The sequence below is a fragment of the Zophobas morio genome, unplaced genomic scaffold (assembly GCF_036711695.1).
Source record: "Zophobas morio isolate AGI-343-1 ecotype UQ-CSIRO unplaced genomic scaffold, CSIRO_AGI_Zmor_V1 ptg000012l, whole genome shotgun sequence".
Classification (NCBI taxonomy): domain Eukaryota; kingdom Metazoa; phylum Arthropoda; class Insecta; order Coleoptera; family Tenebrionidae; genus Zophobas; species Zophobas morio.
In genome coordinates, this window is record NW_026972117.1 from 28,808,753 (window position 1) to 28,824,161 (window position 15,409).

The window sequence follows — 15,409 nt, forward strand, 5'->3', positions numbered from 1 at the left end:
TTGAAGGTTAACGACAATCAAACTGACTTGTTGGCAATATTACTTCTTCCGAATAATTATAACACTGCTACTATGTATAATAAACCAAAATCACAAAGATGTTGTGTTATTATTACTGTTTTTCACTCGTGTCGTTGTATATTTAATAACAAAACTATTGTGTGTGGTTCATGTTTGTCAACTGCGTGTTACTGTCCTGTAAATGTTACTAATTTGCATGCCCATGATTTGGGTTCCTTTTAGGATGGATAGTTATGCCCACACAATTCATAACCATAAGTTATATATTAACATGAAACTCATACATTAATTAAGTACCTACTTACATACTTAAAATAAATAGCAACATAATAACAAAAATACTTCCTCCTACGATATGTAGGAGTTTTAAGAAGAATTACATTAAACGCCTAAAACATATAAATGACATACCGAATTAATTTATAGACATCATCACAAATTTTGACCAAGAAGAATTTCATAATTTTATTTAAATGATGTCTAGAATGAATCATAAATTAAAACATATGAGTTGTACATCGTAAAAGCCAAGTTTAATGAACAGTATACAAAAATAGAGTCTAAAATATCATAGAAGTTATTTTTGCATTGTATGTATATGGATGTGTTCACCCTTTAAAAAATAATGTACATTAGCTGTTAGAAAAAGAAGGAAGAAGCTAATCTAAAATCAAGTAGACAGAACTTCTTTTGAAGAAAGATTTATTTAGTAATTTTGTGTAAGAATTTATTTTAATATGTATTCTGAACACATCCGGTATTGTTATGATTCAAAAGGAAGGCAATGTATGCAGCAGACAAATCTGAGCTAAGGCCAAAATTACATTTATTTAATGTGTAAAAATAAAACTTTCGAGCAACAGATAGCTAATGTTCTCTATTTCTTGAGATTATTCATTGCATCTTTAAAATTTAAATGAAATTGAATTAAGTGTTTTATGTTTAGTAAACTAGTTTATCATAAATCTAATCAGAATTGCAAACGACAGACAGAAAGACAAAAGGAAAATAATATAAAATTCACATTTTTTCATTCTAAAAGCTATGAAACGAAGAAGACGTGAAAATCGGCTTTCATGAAAACGAACCTATTGCAATACATTCAGTTTGGTGAAAATTATACTGATATGTTAGGTGATTGGTGGCTTTAAATGTGACAGTTTTCCATTTGAAGAAACAATATTAATGTGATAAACATTTTAGTTTTCAGGACAAAAAGCACCAATCTCTTTAAAAATAATAATTTTTACTAATTTTAGTAGCTAGAGTAAAATTAATCGAAATGTTTTTTTAAATTCAATTTCCAATAAAACGATGTCTCTTTTATATTAACAATATATTAATCATGTAAATTGTTTTTTTTTTAAGTAGTTGATGAGTGTTGATTCTAAAAGATTAAAATAATGAAAACAATGTTCTTGTTCTAATGTACCATCTGTACTTGAGTCCACAATCTGTTATCTATTGATGATAACGATGTATGTGTCTATACTTGTCTACATCACAAAAAAAACCTTTAGTAATATACATATGTGTGAAACTTCTTAGAATAACGACTTAATTTGTTAGAAAAGCAGTTTTTGTTTTAGTAAAAAATTAAACTAACATTATACAAATTTGTAATGAGTCTCTACGTAATAAATATAATTTTATAAAACGACATTTGTCAGTGCGTTCGTGCGTTCTTTAATATAGATAGATAGAGTAATATGTATTTTTATGTGCATTTTAAATATATGAGCCATTTATTATGGTTATCGGTACGGGCACAAAATCCCCTAATTTTCATTAGCAGTATGGTTAAAATTTATGACAAACAAGGAAACAGAATCAGTTGTTTTACAAGAATATGATTGTTTCAAATTTTCCAGCAACTGACTAACCTACATAATATAGTAAACTATGAGCACTGATAGGAAATAAATATGTTATCACTGGTTCTGATATGTTTCATCTTTGAAAAAATATTTGATGATGAGTAGATATTTATTTTATTTACCGTGAGATTCCGTTTAGGTGTATTAGTCAAGATGTAACAAACTATCCCAAATTCAAACTGATACGAATATGATGAGATCTTGTTCACCTATCGCCTTAAATTACTCAAACGCGATCTAGTAATTGTATTTTTCTATTACTTACATTTAATTTATTTATGATTCTACGTGAATCGTGATACGACGACAGCTGTTAGAAAAGTTTCTCAGTATTTACGTTCTTTGTCTGACATTTTTCGGAATGTAATTAGCGAAATGACTGAAGTTTCGCTCTGAAAACAGATTTAAGAAAACGTTTTATGTTTTTTAATCGAATTAAACATTTTATTGACTGATTTATTTGATTAAATATTTACTCTACGTTGAAACGCAATGAGTTATAATGAGCTGTTCGTATGTCGTATTTCCAGGTAGTTTATGCATCACTGATTTCTAGGCAAGAAAGTAGGAAAAGGTGCGGAACAAAGGTTTAAACATCACCTTAAATGTTTTAAATGAGTAGGTTTTAATGTATAATCTTGTTCTTTTAACTAAACTGTCTTCATAAATTGCTGGTAGGTAGTTAATGGATCAGTCGGATGATTATGACCTACTTTATTAGACAAAGTGACGCCACTTTAAAATTTAATTACCGCTTGTTAAGTTTAGCACCTCTTTTAACCAATCACGTAATTAATTGAGTTATTTTAAGATCCCTCATTTAAAAAGTTCGTTGAATTTTGCCTTCAGACCATAAATAAAATTCGGAGACATTAATTGAAAATAAAAGATGAGAAAAACGTTTATACTGTGACTCTGCGCACAGAAATTTGTTATTCTAATTTTTAAAACAACAGTTAGCCGTTTTCTCAAAATTTTAAAGAACCGCTAAGAACAACTGATTTTTCTTGTTATACGCAGTTTTAAAAATAAAAGAATAATATTAATAACAGAAGTATCTAAGGACGAACTAAATTTTCTTTACATATTTTTCTCAAATTTAATATTTACTTTTTGAAAAGAAGTCAATACAAAAACCAAATATGCCGTAACTATGATTCGGCAATTTCAGGCCAGCTGAATCAGCCGTTTTTCATTACTGAGATAACTGCGATAGGTGTGTTCATAGATTTTTTTTTTTGAATAAACAGTATGCGCTTCAGGGCATTTACTCGTATTTCAAAAAATAATTTCAAATTAGTTAACATTTTGTGATCCCTGTTTCGTACTATAACCCTTAAAATAAAACGTATAGACAAATTTTGATTAGCCTGTTATCATCTACAACATAATCATTAAATACTCTTAAAATTTGGAAATAATTGATTCGACAATTTTGGGGATTCTAATAAAAGTTGTTAGCGCGCTAGACAGCCAACAAAACAAGCTGTGAAATGCCATAAAAATGAAATTAGATATTCGTTAAAATAACGAATTCAAATATCGTAAATAGCTCATTTTCACCATTTCGTCACTTGGGTTTATCTTGACTGTTACTAATATTTGTTTACAATAGTTTACACATTATGATCTGACACTGTGTTTGTGTAAGGTAATTTGTACCGGTGATAAAATCTAAATTGTTTGGTTAATGATTAATGTTGTATTTACGTTTCGTTTCATACACAATAGAAGTTATTGTTTTAGTATTACCAAAACATAATTCTAATCCAAAATTAAACGAAGATAATTCTACGATAACCCCAATTAAAAAAAAAGCCCAACAGTGTGGAGAACTTCCGGTTTTTAGTCTGACGATTTTTCTAGCCTAAAATTAGATCCATTTAAATTAGGAACAACGTTTTTTCTTGGTTTTATTATGCGTTAGTAACATGAAGCAAACGCCATTACCAACAAGTTACCCACATTTTTACTGAGTACTAAAATTATACAGGATGTTTCATGTTAACTAGACGATGAATTAACTTCCAAACTACTGAATCATCTACTTATCCAACTTCTTCCTATCTTTAGACATAACGTTTTGTGTTATGACTTATTACATTTAGTTGAAATAATTCTGAAGAACTAAACTTGTACCTCAAAAAATGACACAGCCATTTGTAACAACGGTGTGTTTTTATCATATCTATATCGACCACTACGTGATCTTAAACTTCCCAAACCCAGTTCAACAATTCTTGTTGATCGCTTTATTCCCCGATCGGCCCTTGTGACATATGTACGTAAATAAATAATTATCTTATGATAGAGGGCAAGAAAAATTACGTTCTTTTGTACACAGTTTTTTTGAAATAAATGAATCAGTATTATGCAGGTGTTTTTAAAATTAATATCGAATCCCACGAGCAGTATAACGTCATAACAAATAAAAATGTCATAAATCAGGATAAGCTCAGTTGCCTGCACTGCGGAACAGTTTCAAAACATATTTAAAGTCATTTTTTATTAACCAGAACATAAAAACACCCCAAGCCCTCAGTGTATACAAACTAGTTTTAATGTATGTATTTCCTATGATATACATTTTAGCTATTAGATGGGAAGGTTTTCTTTGTAAACTCCAAAGTCTGAAAACGTACAAACGATTTTTTAATAAAAAACGTTCGCATGTGGTAACAATGAAATCGGAACTACCATTTAAATCTAAAGGTTTTTTGTTTCAGTTAGATATACGTACTAGATTACTGAATATGTCAGTAATTATTGCTGTGTTGTTTAGAGAGAAAGAGGTAATCAATGCAAAAAGCAACACTTACGGCACCAAGAAAAAAGCTATAAATACATATTTTATTGTTAGACCCATATAATAAGAATGATACTATTAAAAGTGGGAGTGCTGCCACCAAAATCTAATACAGAATTTTATGGAATATTTTTGTATAAGGCCGGAGATATCTATACTACATAAAAACCAAGTTTAACGAGATGTGAAATAATATACAAAAATACTGCTATTTCCTAGACAAGATCCATATCGGGGGATAAGTGGCTTGATATGGTTAAAATTGGGAAGTCCTCACCCTCATAGCCTGACTTGTTGCATGGATCGACAGTAAAGGGCAAGGAGTTCACTCAAGAGTAGAGAAGTATTCGTCACCCCGTCTTTGCCTTCAATTTTGAAAGTCAAATGGAATTCCTAATATACGTTTTACATGCTGAAAGTTCATTCTACGAGATGGATAGGACTCGATCTTTTTATGTACGTTACAGACTACTAGAACATATTACAAAAATTGCTTTAAAGTTATTCAAAAACAATTTTCATCGTCTCTAAAGCATAAATAAATCGGTTCATACATCATCTGATAGCACAAAAACACGTACTATTAAAATACCAGCAAGACTCGTAGTAGTAAATCTTAATTTAATCATTGCTTGAAATGCCGTTGCTGATTTTTCAGAGGAAACGAACGAATCAAGGATGTACCAAAAATTTCCACACTATGTTGCATGTTTCAAGCTAGCTTTTCGTACATCCACTAATGGTCCCAAAATTTCAGGAAAACATTATTAATTATTAAACCACGGGTACAAGGGAATATCACAATATAAATTTTAAACCATATTATACTCAACAAAACTTCTAGAAAACGTCATCAAACTTGCTGGGGATGAACAGGCAAATTTTGGTTAGCGTTTTACCATCTACATGAGAATACTAAAATACACCTCGAATTTCATAGTAATATGTTCAGTAGTTTTGAAAATTATCTAAATCTAATCTAAAACTGAGGAAGTGAGCTGATATTTTGCATAAACATTTTTTTAAATCAATACATTAATTACATAATATATGTATTATTTTATTGTCTATGTTTTCTTTGGTATCGTCTCTCTGCTATTCGGTAAAAGGTACAAACTTCGATTTTTAATGATTGAAACAAAAAATAAGCCGCTGTTATCTTTTTAAAATACCTCTGTTTTCCAATTAACAATAACAAATATTTGAACGTTAGCTGCGTAGCATACAACATGCCAACTTTATCTGTATAAGTATCATAATCACTGTTATTTCTATTTGTTAAATGTCAGAAAATATATCAACCACTATCTACACAACAAAAATAAGTTTTGTGGAAATGATTACACAAACAGAACTATATCTGCATTTGCGGTTGGTCCAGGAATTGCACAAATTCCATGCATGTCCTCATTCTACATGAAAACATCTCATTAAACAGATTACTAAATTTCTTTACGTTGCATTCTTTGTTTTTAAACCGGAATTACGTACACTAACACTTATATCTATTTCGCAGATATAAATGAAAAATAAAAACTTACCTTTCTCACGTAGGAAGCCTGGGGATGATGTTTTACGGGCATAAACAAAAGCTTGATACGATCGAAGAACTGAATCCCATCAATGGAAGCCACACCCATATACAGAAAAACCCCAAGAAGTACAGCCATTGGAACGCATTGCAACAACGGAGACATCAGTACAGAAAGTCCTATCAATATAGAAACCGTCAAAGCCGAAATTCTTTGTTCTTTGACTTCTATCAGATGGGGTTTTTCACCGGGAGCATGAGTTCTTGACATGACAGTTAAAGCAGAAGTATGAGCAATTGAACGTACAGTGGCCGCACATATCCACGGAAGGCCGAAAAATCCACACAGGATATTAATCAAACATATAAGTACTATATCCAAATGAAAACCACTCCCTTTTTTCAGTTTTCTTTCCTTTTTGTCGATAATCAATCTGAAATAAATGGGAGTGTTAGTTTTGGTTTATAGAAGTAATGAAAGGTAAGGACGTACTCAGCAATGTGAGTTTCCATAAACAGAAGAATGTAGACAAGCATTGCTGGCACTGCTGCGGCGAACATGATCCACACGGGCACAGGATCTGTAGTACTACTAGGTGGTATGAGCCACCCTCTCTTTTCGGATCTTGTTGGGGAGAGGCCTTCAGGCACGTTCAGTTTTTCCGTATACGTTTGTGGAATCATGTAGTCGACAAAAACCATTGTTATTATCGCTATTGGGACACCAAAATCGCCCAGCGCACGTCTTGCCTGAAAAATCCAAATGACAAATGTTGTATAAATCTGATCATGACGAATAATTATTTGTGTAAAGGTGTGGGTAGTAAGTGAGAGATTTTTGGCACAAATAACATCATTTTGTCCTGCCTTATATAAAAGTGTTTTTTACATTTCCAATGGAATATTTAGAACGATTACTTTACTTTTTAATCTATACTCTATATGTGGCTCACTTTTCACCTTTCTCTCTTTTTCGTCTCAGCTAGTATGTTAATTGTAACAAATGTTTTAATACTTGATTTATTACTAAATGTAGTTGTCGATCATTTAAAACAAAACTTAATCTTAATGGTTCAATTTAATTTTTTTTTTTCAATTTTAACTGAATTTTTCGGGTTACAACATCCAGATGTTTTTCCATTCATAACAGTTAGTTACATTTATACATACTAAATAAAAAATATACTCGTCGTTTTCCTTTACAGTAGCACAAAAATGTATTATCAATATTATCTTACTATCTAATCTTGAATAATTTAAGTCATGGAACACAAACATACGTAAAAACTAAAAATAAAAATACAATAAGACTTTATAATAATTTGTTTAACAAGTATGTCTGAAAAAACTGTAGATATGGAGCAGGGGTTGTCATACCAAAAAATGAAAGCAGTAGAATCAAATTTAGCAGTTTATTTGCGCTTCGGAGACGAAGGAAGTTCTGTTTAAACAACTCCAGACCAATTTTTACTTTCCGAGCGCAAGCTAAGAAAGTATAGTAATAGAGTCCATTGGGCGACTTGCCACTTTCATGTTTTCGCAACGTTTCATGACCCCTGAAGTATGAAAAAAGTGATCTCCCGTTTCCGTCTGTCTGTCGTCTGTGTTAATTTTTATTAGACAGATGATCTCCGAAACTACTGGACCGACTATTCTCAAATTTTGTATGTATATATTAGGAATATCATATCTTTTATTGATCAAATTGAGATCGACTCACCCCATTTTCCCGAAAATTTGGGAATAAAGTACTGTTATTATTAGCATTACACTGTATCTATATAAATTGATAGACGGATTCATACACCACAAGTGCAGGAGTATTTATTTTATAATATTCAAAACAAATTTTAAACTATTAAACTTATACTCAGGAAGTAAAAAGTTGCCAATACAAAAAACAAAATTTTGCTCCAGATATCCCATTTCGAAAAGGTAAACTTTCCTTCGCCAAAAAAAGTTAAATTGTACGAATTTACAACTAAAATAGTTGCAAAACCGAGTCACTATAAAAATGGACTTTCTGTAATTACACAGTTCCTGGTAGAACGGTCTTCATAAAATTCCATGGTTGTAATTGATACTTGAGCAACTGTTTTTTAATAATGCGCAAACATTCACTGAATTACATAATGTATCTTTCTTACTGTACAACAAAAAACTTGTGATTTTTTTCTTCTGCCGCCTTCGACGTTATTTTTTTTTAATCTTGGGCAATCAAAAACATCAAAAGTAACACTACAATACAATAACAGAGGCACTTCAGAAATGTCTTGAAATAAGATTTACTAAACAAAGTTTTTGAAATAAGATTGTCGAAAATCTTTATGGGGATAAAAATTTCACAATAATTACCATTGCCAATAAATCGATTCACTTTTTTTTTCTAAGAAACTAGCTGTACGCAAAAGTAAAAATAGGACAGATTGTTATACCACAGATAAAGGATTTCAAGTACATTTCCATAACAGAATTTTGAGATGACGTTGTCCATTCTTTGGATGAAACTATGTATTTTCATCATAATTCTAAATCGCTACGGTAATTTCGGAGACTGTTAAAAAAAATCATGGTAGATCGATTATGAATACACGAATTGAAAATCTAAATTTCCGTATTTTATAGAAGGCCCAAAAAATAAGAACTTACAATCGTCGATATGAATACTTTCCCAAGTTTTCACTCAAGTAAAACAAATAAATAAATAGAGTGCATGAATCCACAGCAGATAAATCTACAACAACGTAAGTAATTGTATGGTTTGTTCAGACGTAGACGGCAGGGTTTGAAGAGGATGCCCATTGAAAAGAGAACAGTTACGTTTGTTACATCCGATTTGCACCGCCCTATGCGAAATCGATTTAACAGTGCAGTGACGTCTGTTGCACAAGTTGTAATGAATGTAGACATTAAGAGCACGTTGCACATTTAATACTGATTCAGTTCATTCGGAATCGAATACTTTGTATTGTTCAGACCTTCCTTACGACGTCGTTTTTACAGCGACTTCTACAATTTTCCAGCTGTTTCACTTTTGCTAATATTTTGAATTCTTTTTTTTCGAAGTATTTTCAGTTTGGGCAATCCAAGTAGAATTCTGGATCACTTATTAATGGTTTCAGCAACGTTAATGCGACGTTTTGCAAATGATGATGATTAAGACACCGAATTTTAAACTAGTGTTGATAAAGTTAATTAGAATCTGTTCAAAGAGCCATTAGCTGCAACCGCTACCCTTCCACCCGGAATCTAAAATGTCTTATCAATCGATCTGGTTGAAGTTTCGAGCTCGGCTTCTGTGTGAAAATCCGTGTGGCATATTAGATAAGTGTGGAAAGACGGCATTCGAAAAACCAAGTGTAAAAAAACCGAGCCAGACGTAGGTTTCAGCGAACTCTGGATCCAGACCGCGCGGAGGCCAAACGGTTAGTGAGGGAGGTCCGGCACCGTCTCGCGAATTATTGCGAATAATGGGATCGACGACTGGCCAAGTTATCGGCGGAGAACCAGTCATTGTGGAGAATGGCTTTAGCCCCCCGATTCGGGAACACGCCGCCGTCAGTCATGTGAAAAGCATTCACCGAGGGGCTCGACTGCAAAGCGAATAGTCAATACAAAGATATTACTCATACCGTCCTGGCCATGAAAAAAGTGAAGGGAAAATTTGAGAATACACAAGAGACCATTGAAGGATATAAAAGCGGAGAAAATGAGTCTATTAGAATAATATTCTATGCAAACCTAAAGATGTTTGAAATTAATTTGTCGACTCTATCAGGGAAGCTACTCTAACGATATTACTGCTAATCTGGACGGATTTATTAATATGTCCAGTAACACTTCGTCTGTGTTTTTTCTAAAGATGAGTCGGAAGTTAAACATTAAAAAGGAATTAAAGCAAATTTAACATGCGGTCGTTTTTTTGCTTAACGATTGTTCTCTATCTTTGCCTATCCTCTACTAGTTACATTTAATTTGTTTTTGACGTATTCGTGTTTTCCAAATGTTTGTTACAATTTTCTTGAGATAGTTTCTATCGTTCAATTTTCGAAGTCAATTTTATAAACGGACTATCTACAGTTTACAGTAATCAATCTTAGTTATTTTATTCAGTTCGTGTTAACAGCTTTAATGATCAGCAACAAGCCGATGTACTTAGTTAATGCAGAGTTTTCCAAGGTATTTGATAAATCAAATCATTCTATTTTATTAGTGAAATTGAGAATACTGGTATCTCGGAGTATTTGGTAAACTTAATAGTGTTATCTGTCAAATAAATTTCAGTTTGTGAGTACCTTAGGGATGATTCAGAAAAGGTTTCAGTAACTTCAGGAGTTCCCTAGGGCTCTATTCTAGGCCTGTTACTTTTGGTTATCTATATTAACGACGCGATGCCGTGAAAAGCATCCATTCAAATCCACTGATGTATTCCGATGATCTTAAAACCTCGACGTATATGTTCTCGTAAGAATTGTTTCATACTTCAAAATAGCATTAACTTATTCTACAACTGCAGTTCATAGAACAATCTATGTTTCAGGTTTTTAACGAAGGAGAATTCTGCGGTCGTCTATAATTACACAAACCACTCTCTGACAATAACTCGGGTTGTTTCATTTTTGGACTTCGGAATATTATTTGATTGGAAACTTATGTTTTCTCTCCATATAGGTAACATAATTACTGAAGCTCTAAAAAGCCTTGGGTTTATCATAAAATGTAGTCGTTACTTTAATAATATTAACACATTAACACAGTCATTATTTTATACTCTGCTTTTGATAGGTCGCACTTAGAATACAGATGCATTGCATGGTCTCGAATCCTCTCAAACTCGTATTTGTGTATTGTGAAAATCCAAAAACGGGTTCTCAAGTTTCGGGTATTTATCATTTGTTTCATTCGTTATAAAATTGGCTGCCCACAAGTTGTAAGTTACCTTTACTTTTGTAGTAAAGATAAATCTTATGTTCTTAGTGTGAAGAGCAATCTGTTCTCTTCACACTAAGTGTTGGGGGTAATAACACGCCAACATCAATTGGAATCAACACTCGGGGGCAATTTTTTTGAATACAGCCAACCTCATCAAAGCCGGATTTTCACCCGTTCTAGTCAAGATGGTTTGCCGTGTTTGAAATCGAGGACTTCTGAATAAATATGAAACTGGCTGTGCTTTAAAATTACTATTTTCGACGTTTTTCTGTTATTTTCACACGCGACTCCCTAAGATTCGCAAACGGTATATACAACAGTGCTCTAGTGAACGACGCGACTACATCATCCGGAAACTCCAAGCTACAGACAATTGACGAGGGCAGCGCCGTTCTGTTCCCTAGAAACAAAACACGGAAGAAACAGCGATCGATGTGTCGTTTTGAAAAAGCCATCATATTCCACATTCTCTTGTGGGATGGCTTTTATGAAAGACCGGAACAAAATATTTGGGAGCTGTTCTCCACCATGGCATGTAATTGGAGGTGTACACCCAGTAGGGTCACAATAAAGCGAGAGAATGTTGTAGTTGATGATGATCGTATGGTCGCGACATCGACGGGGGCGAATTATTGGGACAAGCGGCACCTGCCGTTGTCAAGAACTAATCAACATTACTATTGACGTCATTGGTGGAGACTCGTTGAATAATTGGAACTTCAAATTCAAGAATCTATATCTTAAGAACATTTACCATTATAAAAGAAACTATTAAGAGTTAAATAAAAGTATTTTCAAAATGTCAGTTAATTTCAAGGATTACATACGACTTTCCAAAGTAGTTTAATTGAGACTAGAACCTACATCGTTTAGGTTACATGTCAGACGAAAATGTAACAAGTTATAGGTTACAAATATATATAAAATCAGTAAGTATATAAGCTTCATTTATTCTAGTTTTGTTGCCAAATTCTAATTAGTGGTTACACCTAATACTATTTTTATTTATTCACGATGCATTTGTAAATTCCAAGCCCACAATGCAGAAAATAAATATTTATAAACATCATTCTCGACGTCTCAACAGTCAGTGAAGAGAGAAGTATGTAAGTTCAAAAAAAAAAGCTAAACTATACTGTTAAAAGTAAACTTTTGAGCTTGAGTCCTAGACCTGTCAGTTTAATAAAAATAATAACCGAATATTTAGAAGAATTCATTACTAAAACGTTTTTCCGCTGATTATGTATGAAGAACTTCATACATAATCAATAACTTCATTATTTTTAATGACAGGAACTTTATGCTAGCGTACATACTACTGGAGTTGTGATGAAACATTGTTGTCTGACAATTTGATACACATTTTTGTGCTATCTCTAAGGAAAGAAAATTATTTATTTCTTTGTTGTTCATTACTATAATTAGTGAGAAATGTTGCAGAACTACAACATCAGGAGTACAAACAATATTGAAATCACTGTAAAATCTACAACGTGATTAATAAAAGTTTGCCCATCAAATTGGCTCGATAATTTACGTGTTGAGAGAGGTTGTATGAAAATCTGAACATCGATTTTGGTTTTCCCGGTATTTTTCTAAATAAATGTACCTGAAAATTTATTTGTTGCAGTTTACATTAGCCAGTTTGATTTATAAAGGTTGTTTGTTTTATGTTTAACTAGGTACATGTCGACTGAGCGTACAGTATTTCATACCTGATATTGGCAAGTAAAGATGGAGAGAACAATTTGACTGCATATTTCTAATCCATTCATAACTAGTCATCGAACAAAGCCGGTGGTAGTAAATTTTGTGAAAAATGTCCAATGTGAAAACAACTTTAATAAATTCATGGATAAAAGATTAGGTATCCTGAATTTATTTCAATCGACGAAAATGTTTTCCGCAAAGTATGTGGGAAAACGGTAAGTGCTTTTTTAAAATTTATATTGCATATTTTCTAATAATACTGTTTCAACCTTTTTTTGTCTTAAAATTAAAAATTATTTTTTCGATAACATATGATATGAGCGCAAGGTTCAAATATCATAACATATTTGTGTCAAAATCTCCACGAATCAAAACTGTCGCAAATTTCCTTGGAACAATTTCTTACCCGAACTTCAAAGTAAAATGAACAGCAAGCATTTTTGATTCAGATCTATGTAAAATGATGCTTGGTGCCAATATTCCTCTTAAAAAGTTGCAAGACCCTTGTTTCAGAGCGTTTTTAGAAAAATATTGTAAAAATGTTATACCGAATGTATGCTGAGAAAAAATTATATACCAGATGAGTATTTACAATGAAACTATGTATTTGTAGAATTAAAGAAATTGTAAAAAAATATATACATATATATTTTGTAGTCGATGAAAACTTGTGATGCTTGAGGGCGTTATAATACCAATCTACATGTAGGTTGATAAAGGGTCAAGTAAATCTTAGGAGTATTTTATTGCACGCAAACAATTATTTATTATATAGATTTATTAATGAATCTTTCATGAATTTGTTTTTTCCTGATGTTATTGCGACAGACAAGATTTTAATTACATTGTCTGCTTCAGCGGCATATGTAGTTAACTCCGCTCAACAACTTAAACTTTTATACCCTAATCTGATTCACGTTACATGTTTGGCGCAAGGATTAAACCGAGTTGCTGAGAAAATTAGGCAACAATTCCCAACTGTAAATTCGTTAATAAATAATGAAAAAGAAATATTTGTAAAGTCACCTTTGAGGATACAAGTATATAAAGGAAAGTTGCCACCACACCCGTTACCCGATGAGGTGCTTGGTTAAACGCCACAACTTTTTACGATGAACATTTCGAATAAATAAAAAAAAATATTTTAGAATTTTCAAATGACAACAGTGCTATCGCAATATGTCATTTGTGAACGAATAAGTATTCATTAAAACCACTTATCAATTTATTTCGGCGACGATTACAAAACTAGAAACAGAGTGCACGCCCTTAATTGAATCTGTCCGGTTAAGGAAAATTTTTTAAACCAATACTTTGAATGTTTCAGGAAAAATAGGCGATTCTGTAAGTAAAAAATCCGAGATGGCAGGCAGACAGACGGAAACGGGAGACCTATTTCTTCGTACTCTAGGGATCATGAAAGGTCGAGAAAACGTAAAAGTAGAGAGTCGGTCGACGGACTCGATTACAATACTTCCTTTGCTTACGCTCGGGAAGTAAAAAGTAAAAGAGGTAATTAATGAAATTACTGGTTACAAGGTCCTCAAAACATTAGTTTAATTTCAAGTGGAAAATCACTACCATTTTCTTCATACAAAATGTTATTGACACACGGAGGTAAAATTTTTACAATGGAAAATTTGGAAAAAAATTTCACTGTTAATTGTAACAGCAAAAAATATGTATTTTGTAACGTATTTATGCTATATGTAAAAATATGTTATAAATAATAGATGTAATTATAGACATTTCTCGTGTTTTTTTGTTTGAAGTTTATTGTTCTTTCTGTCCGGGTCACGGGAAGTACACTGCATGTGCATTGTGCATAAAACGGCATATTTAGCAAAAATTGTTCATATTTCGACGAAATTTTGGGCATATTTTAACAAATGTTTGTGCAATTTAATAAAGTTAGATTGTCAATCAAATTAAATAATAGAGCTTTCGAAAATAGATCGTGAAGCTCTGTACAAAAAGGCAGGGAAATTTGGTCTATCTCAACAGGTAGTACAAAATGTTAGGTAGGAAATCAAAAATCATCCCTCGAAAAACTTTGTGAAGGTGTCTTTGTACACTGATGTTCTTTTTGCAGTTGTCAAAAGGCTGAGAAGAACATTCCACACTTTCATTCCTACGAAATCTGTTGCCATCAGATTATGAACACCATGAGTATTGCACCTGGTCCGAAAATAAACAACAATAACATATAGGACGTATTTTGTCCAGTAATGAGGCATGTCAATTCACAAATTACAGAATCGGATTATGAAGTAATGAAAACCCTCATGCGGTTATGGAAGCGTCTTTGCATCCACGTTAGAAGTCTCTCGTCGGCGTATAACTAATCAAATTTTCTTCCAGTTCCTGCTCAAATGCATAGAAAATGGATTTTTGATTTGTTGGGGCCCCAGCTTATCCTATGCGTGAAATGATAGAATACTTTCAGAGATACCTTGATAACCGGATCAATACCAGAAAGATAAATATCCTTTGGACAGTTCGGTCGGCAAATTTAACTTCTCTGGACTATTC

At 32.4% G+C, this 15,409-nt stretch overlaps 1 protein-coding gene across 5 annotated transcripts in view; it reads right to left on the reverse strand.

The window, feature by feature from the left end:
- LOC135128152 (band 3 anion transport protein) overlaps positions 1-15,409 on the reverse strand; it is a 117,866-nt gene that overhangs the window by 20,309 nt on the left and 82,148 nt on the right. For all 5 annotated transcript variants that reach the window (XM_064055037.1, XM_064055042.1, XM_064055039.1 and 2 more), the window contains 2 exons: positions 6,729-6,985; positions 6,246-6,669 (listed from right to left, as the gene is read on the reverse strand). In XM_064055037.1, coding sequence (XP_063911107.1) covers positions 6,246-6,669; positions 6,729-6,985 — 681 coding nt within the window. The remainder of the gene's footprint in view (positions 1-6,245; positions 6,670-6,728; positions 6,986-15,409) is intronic.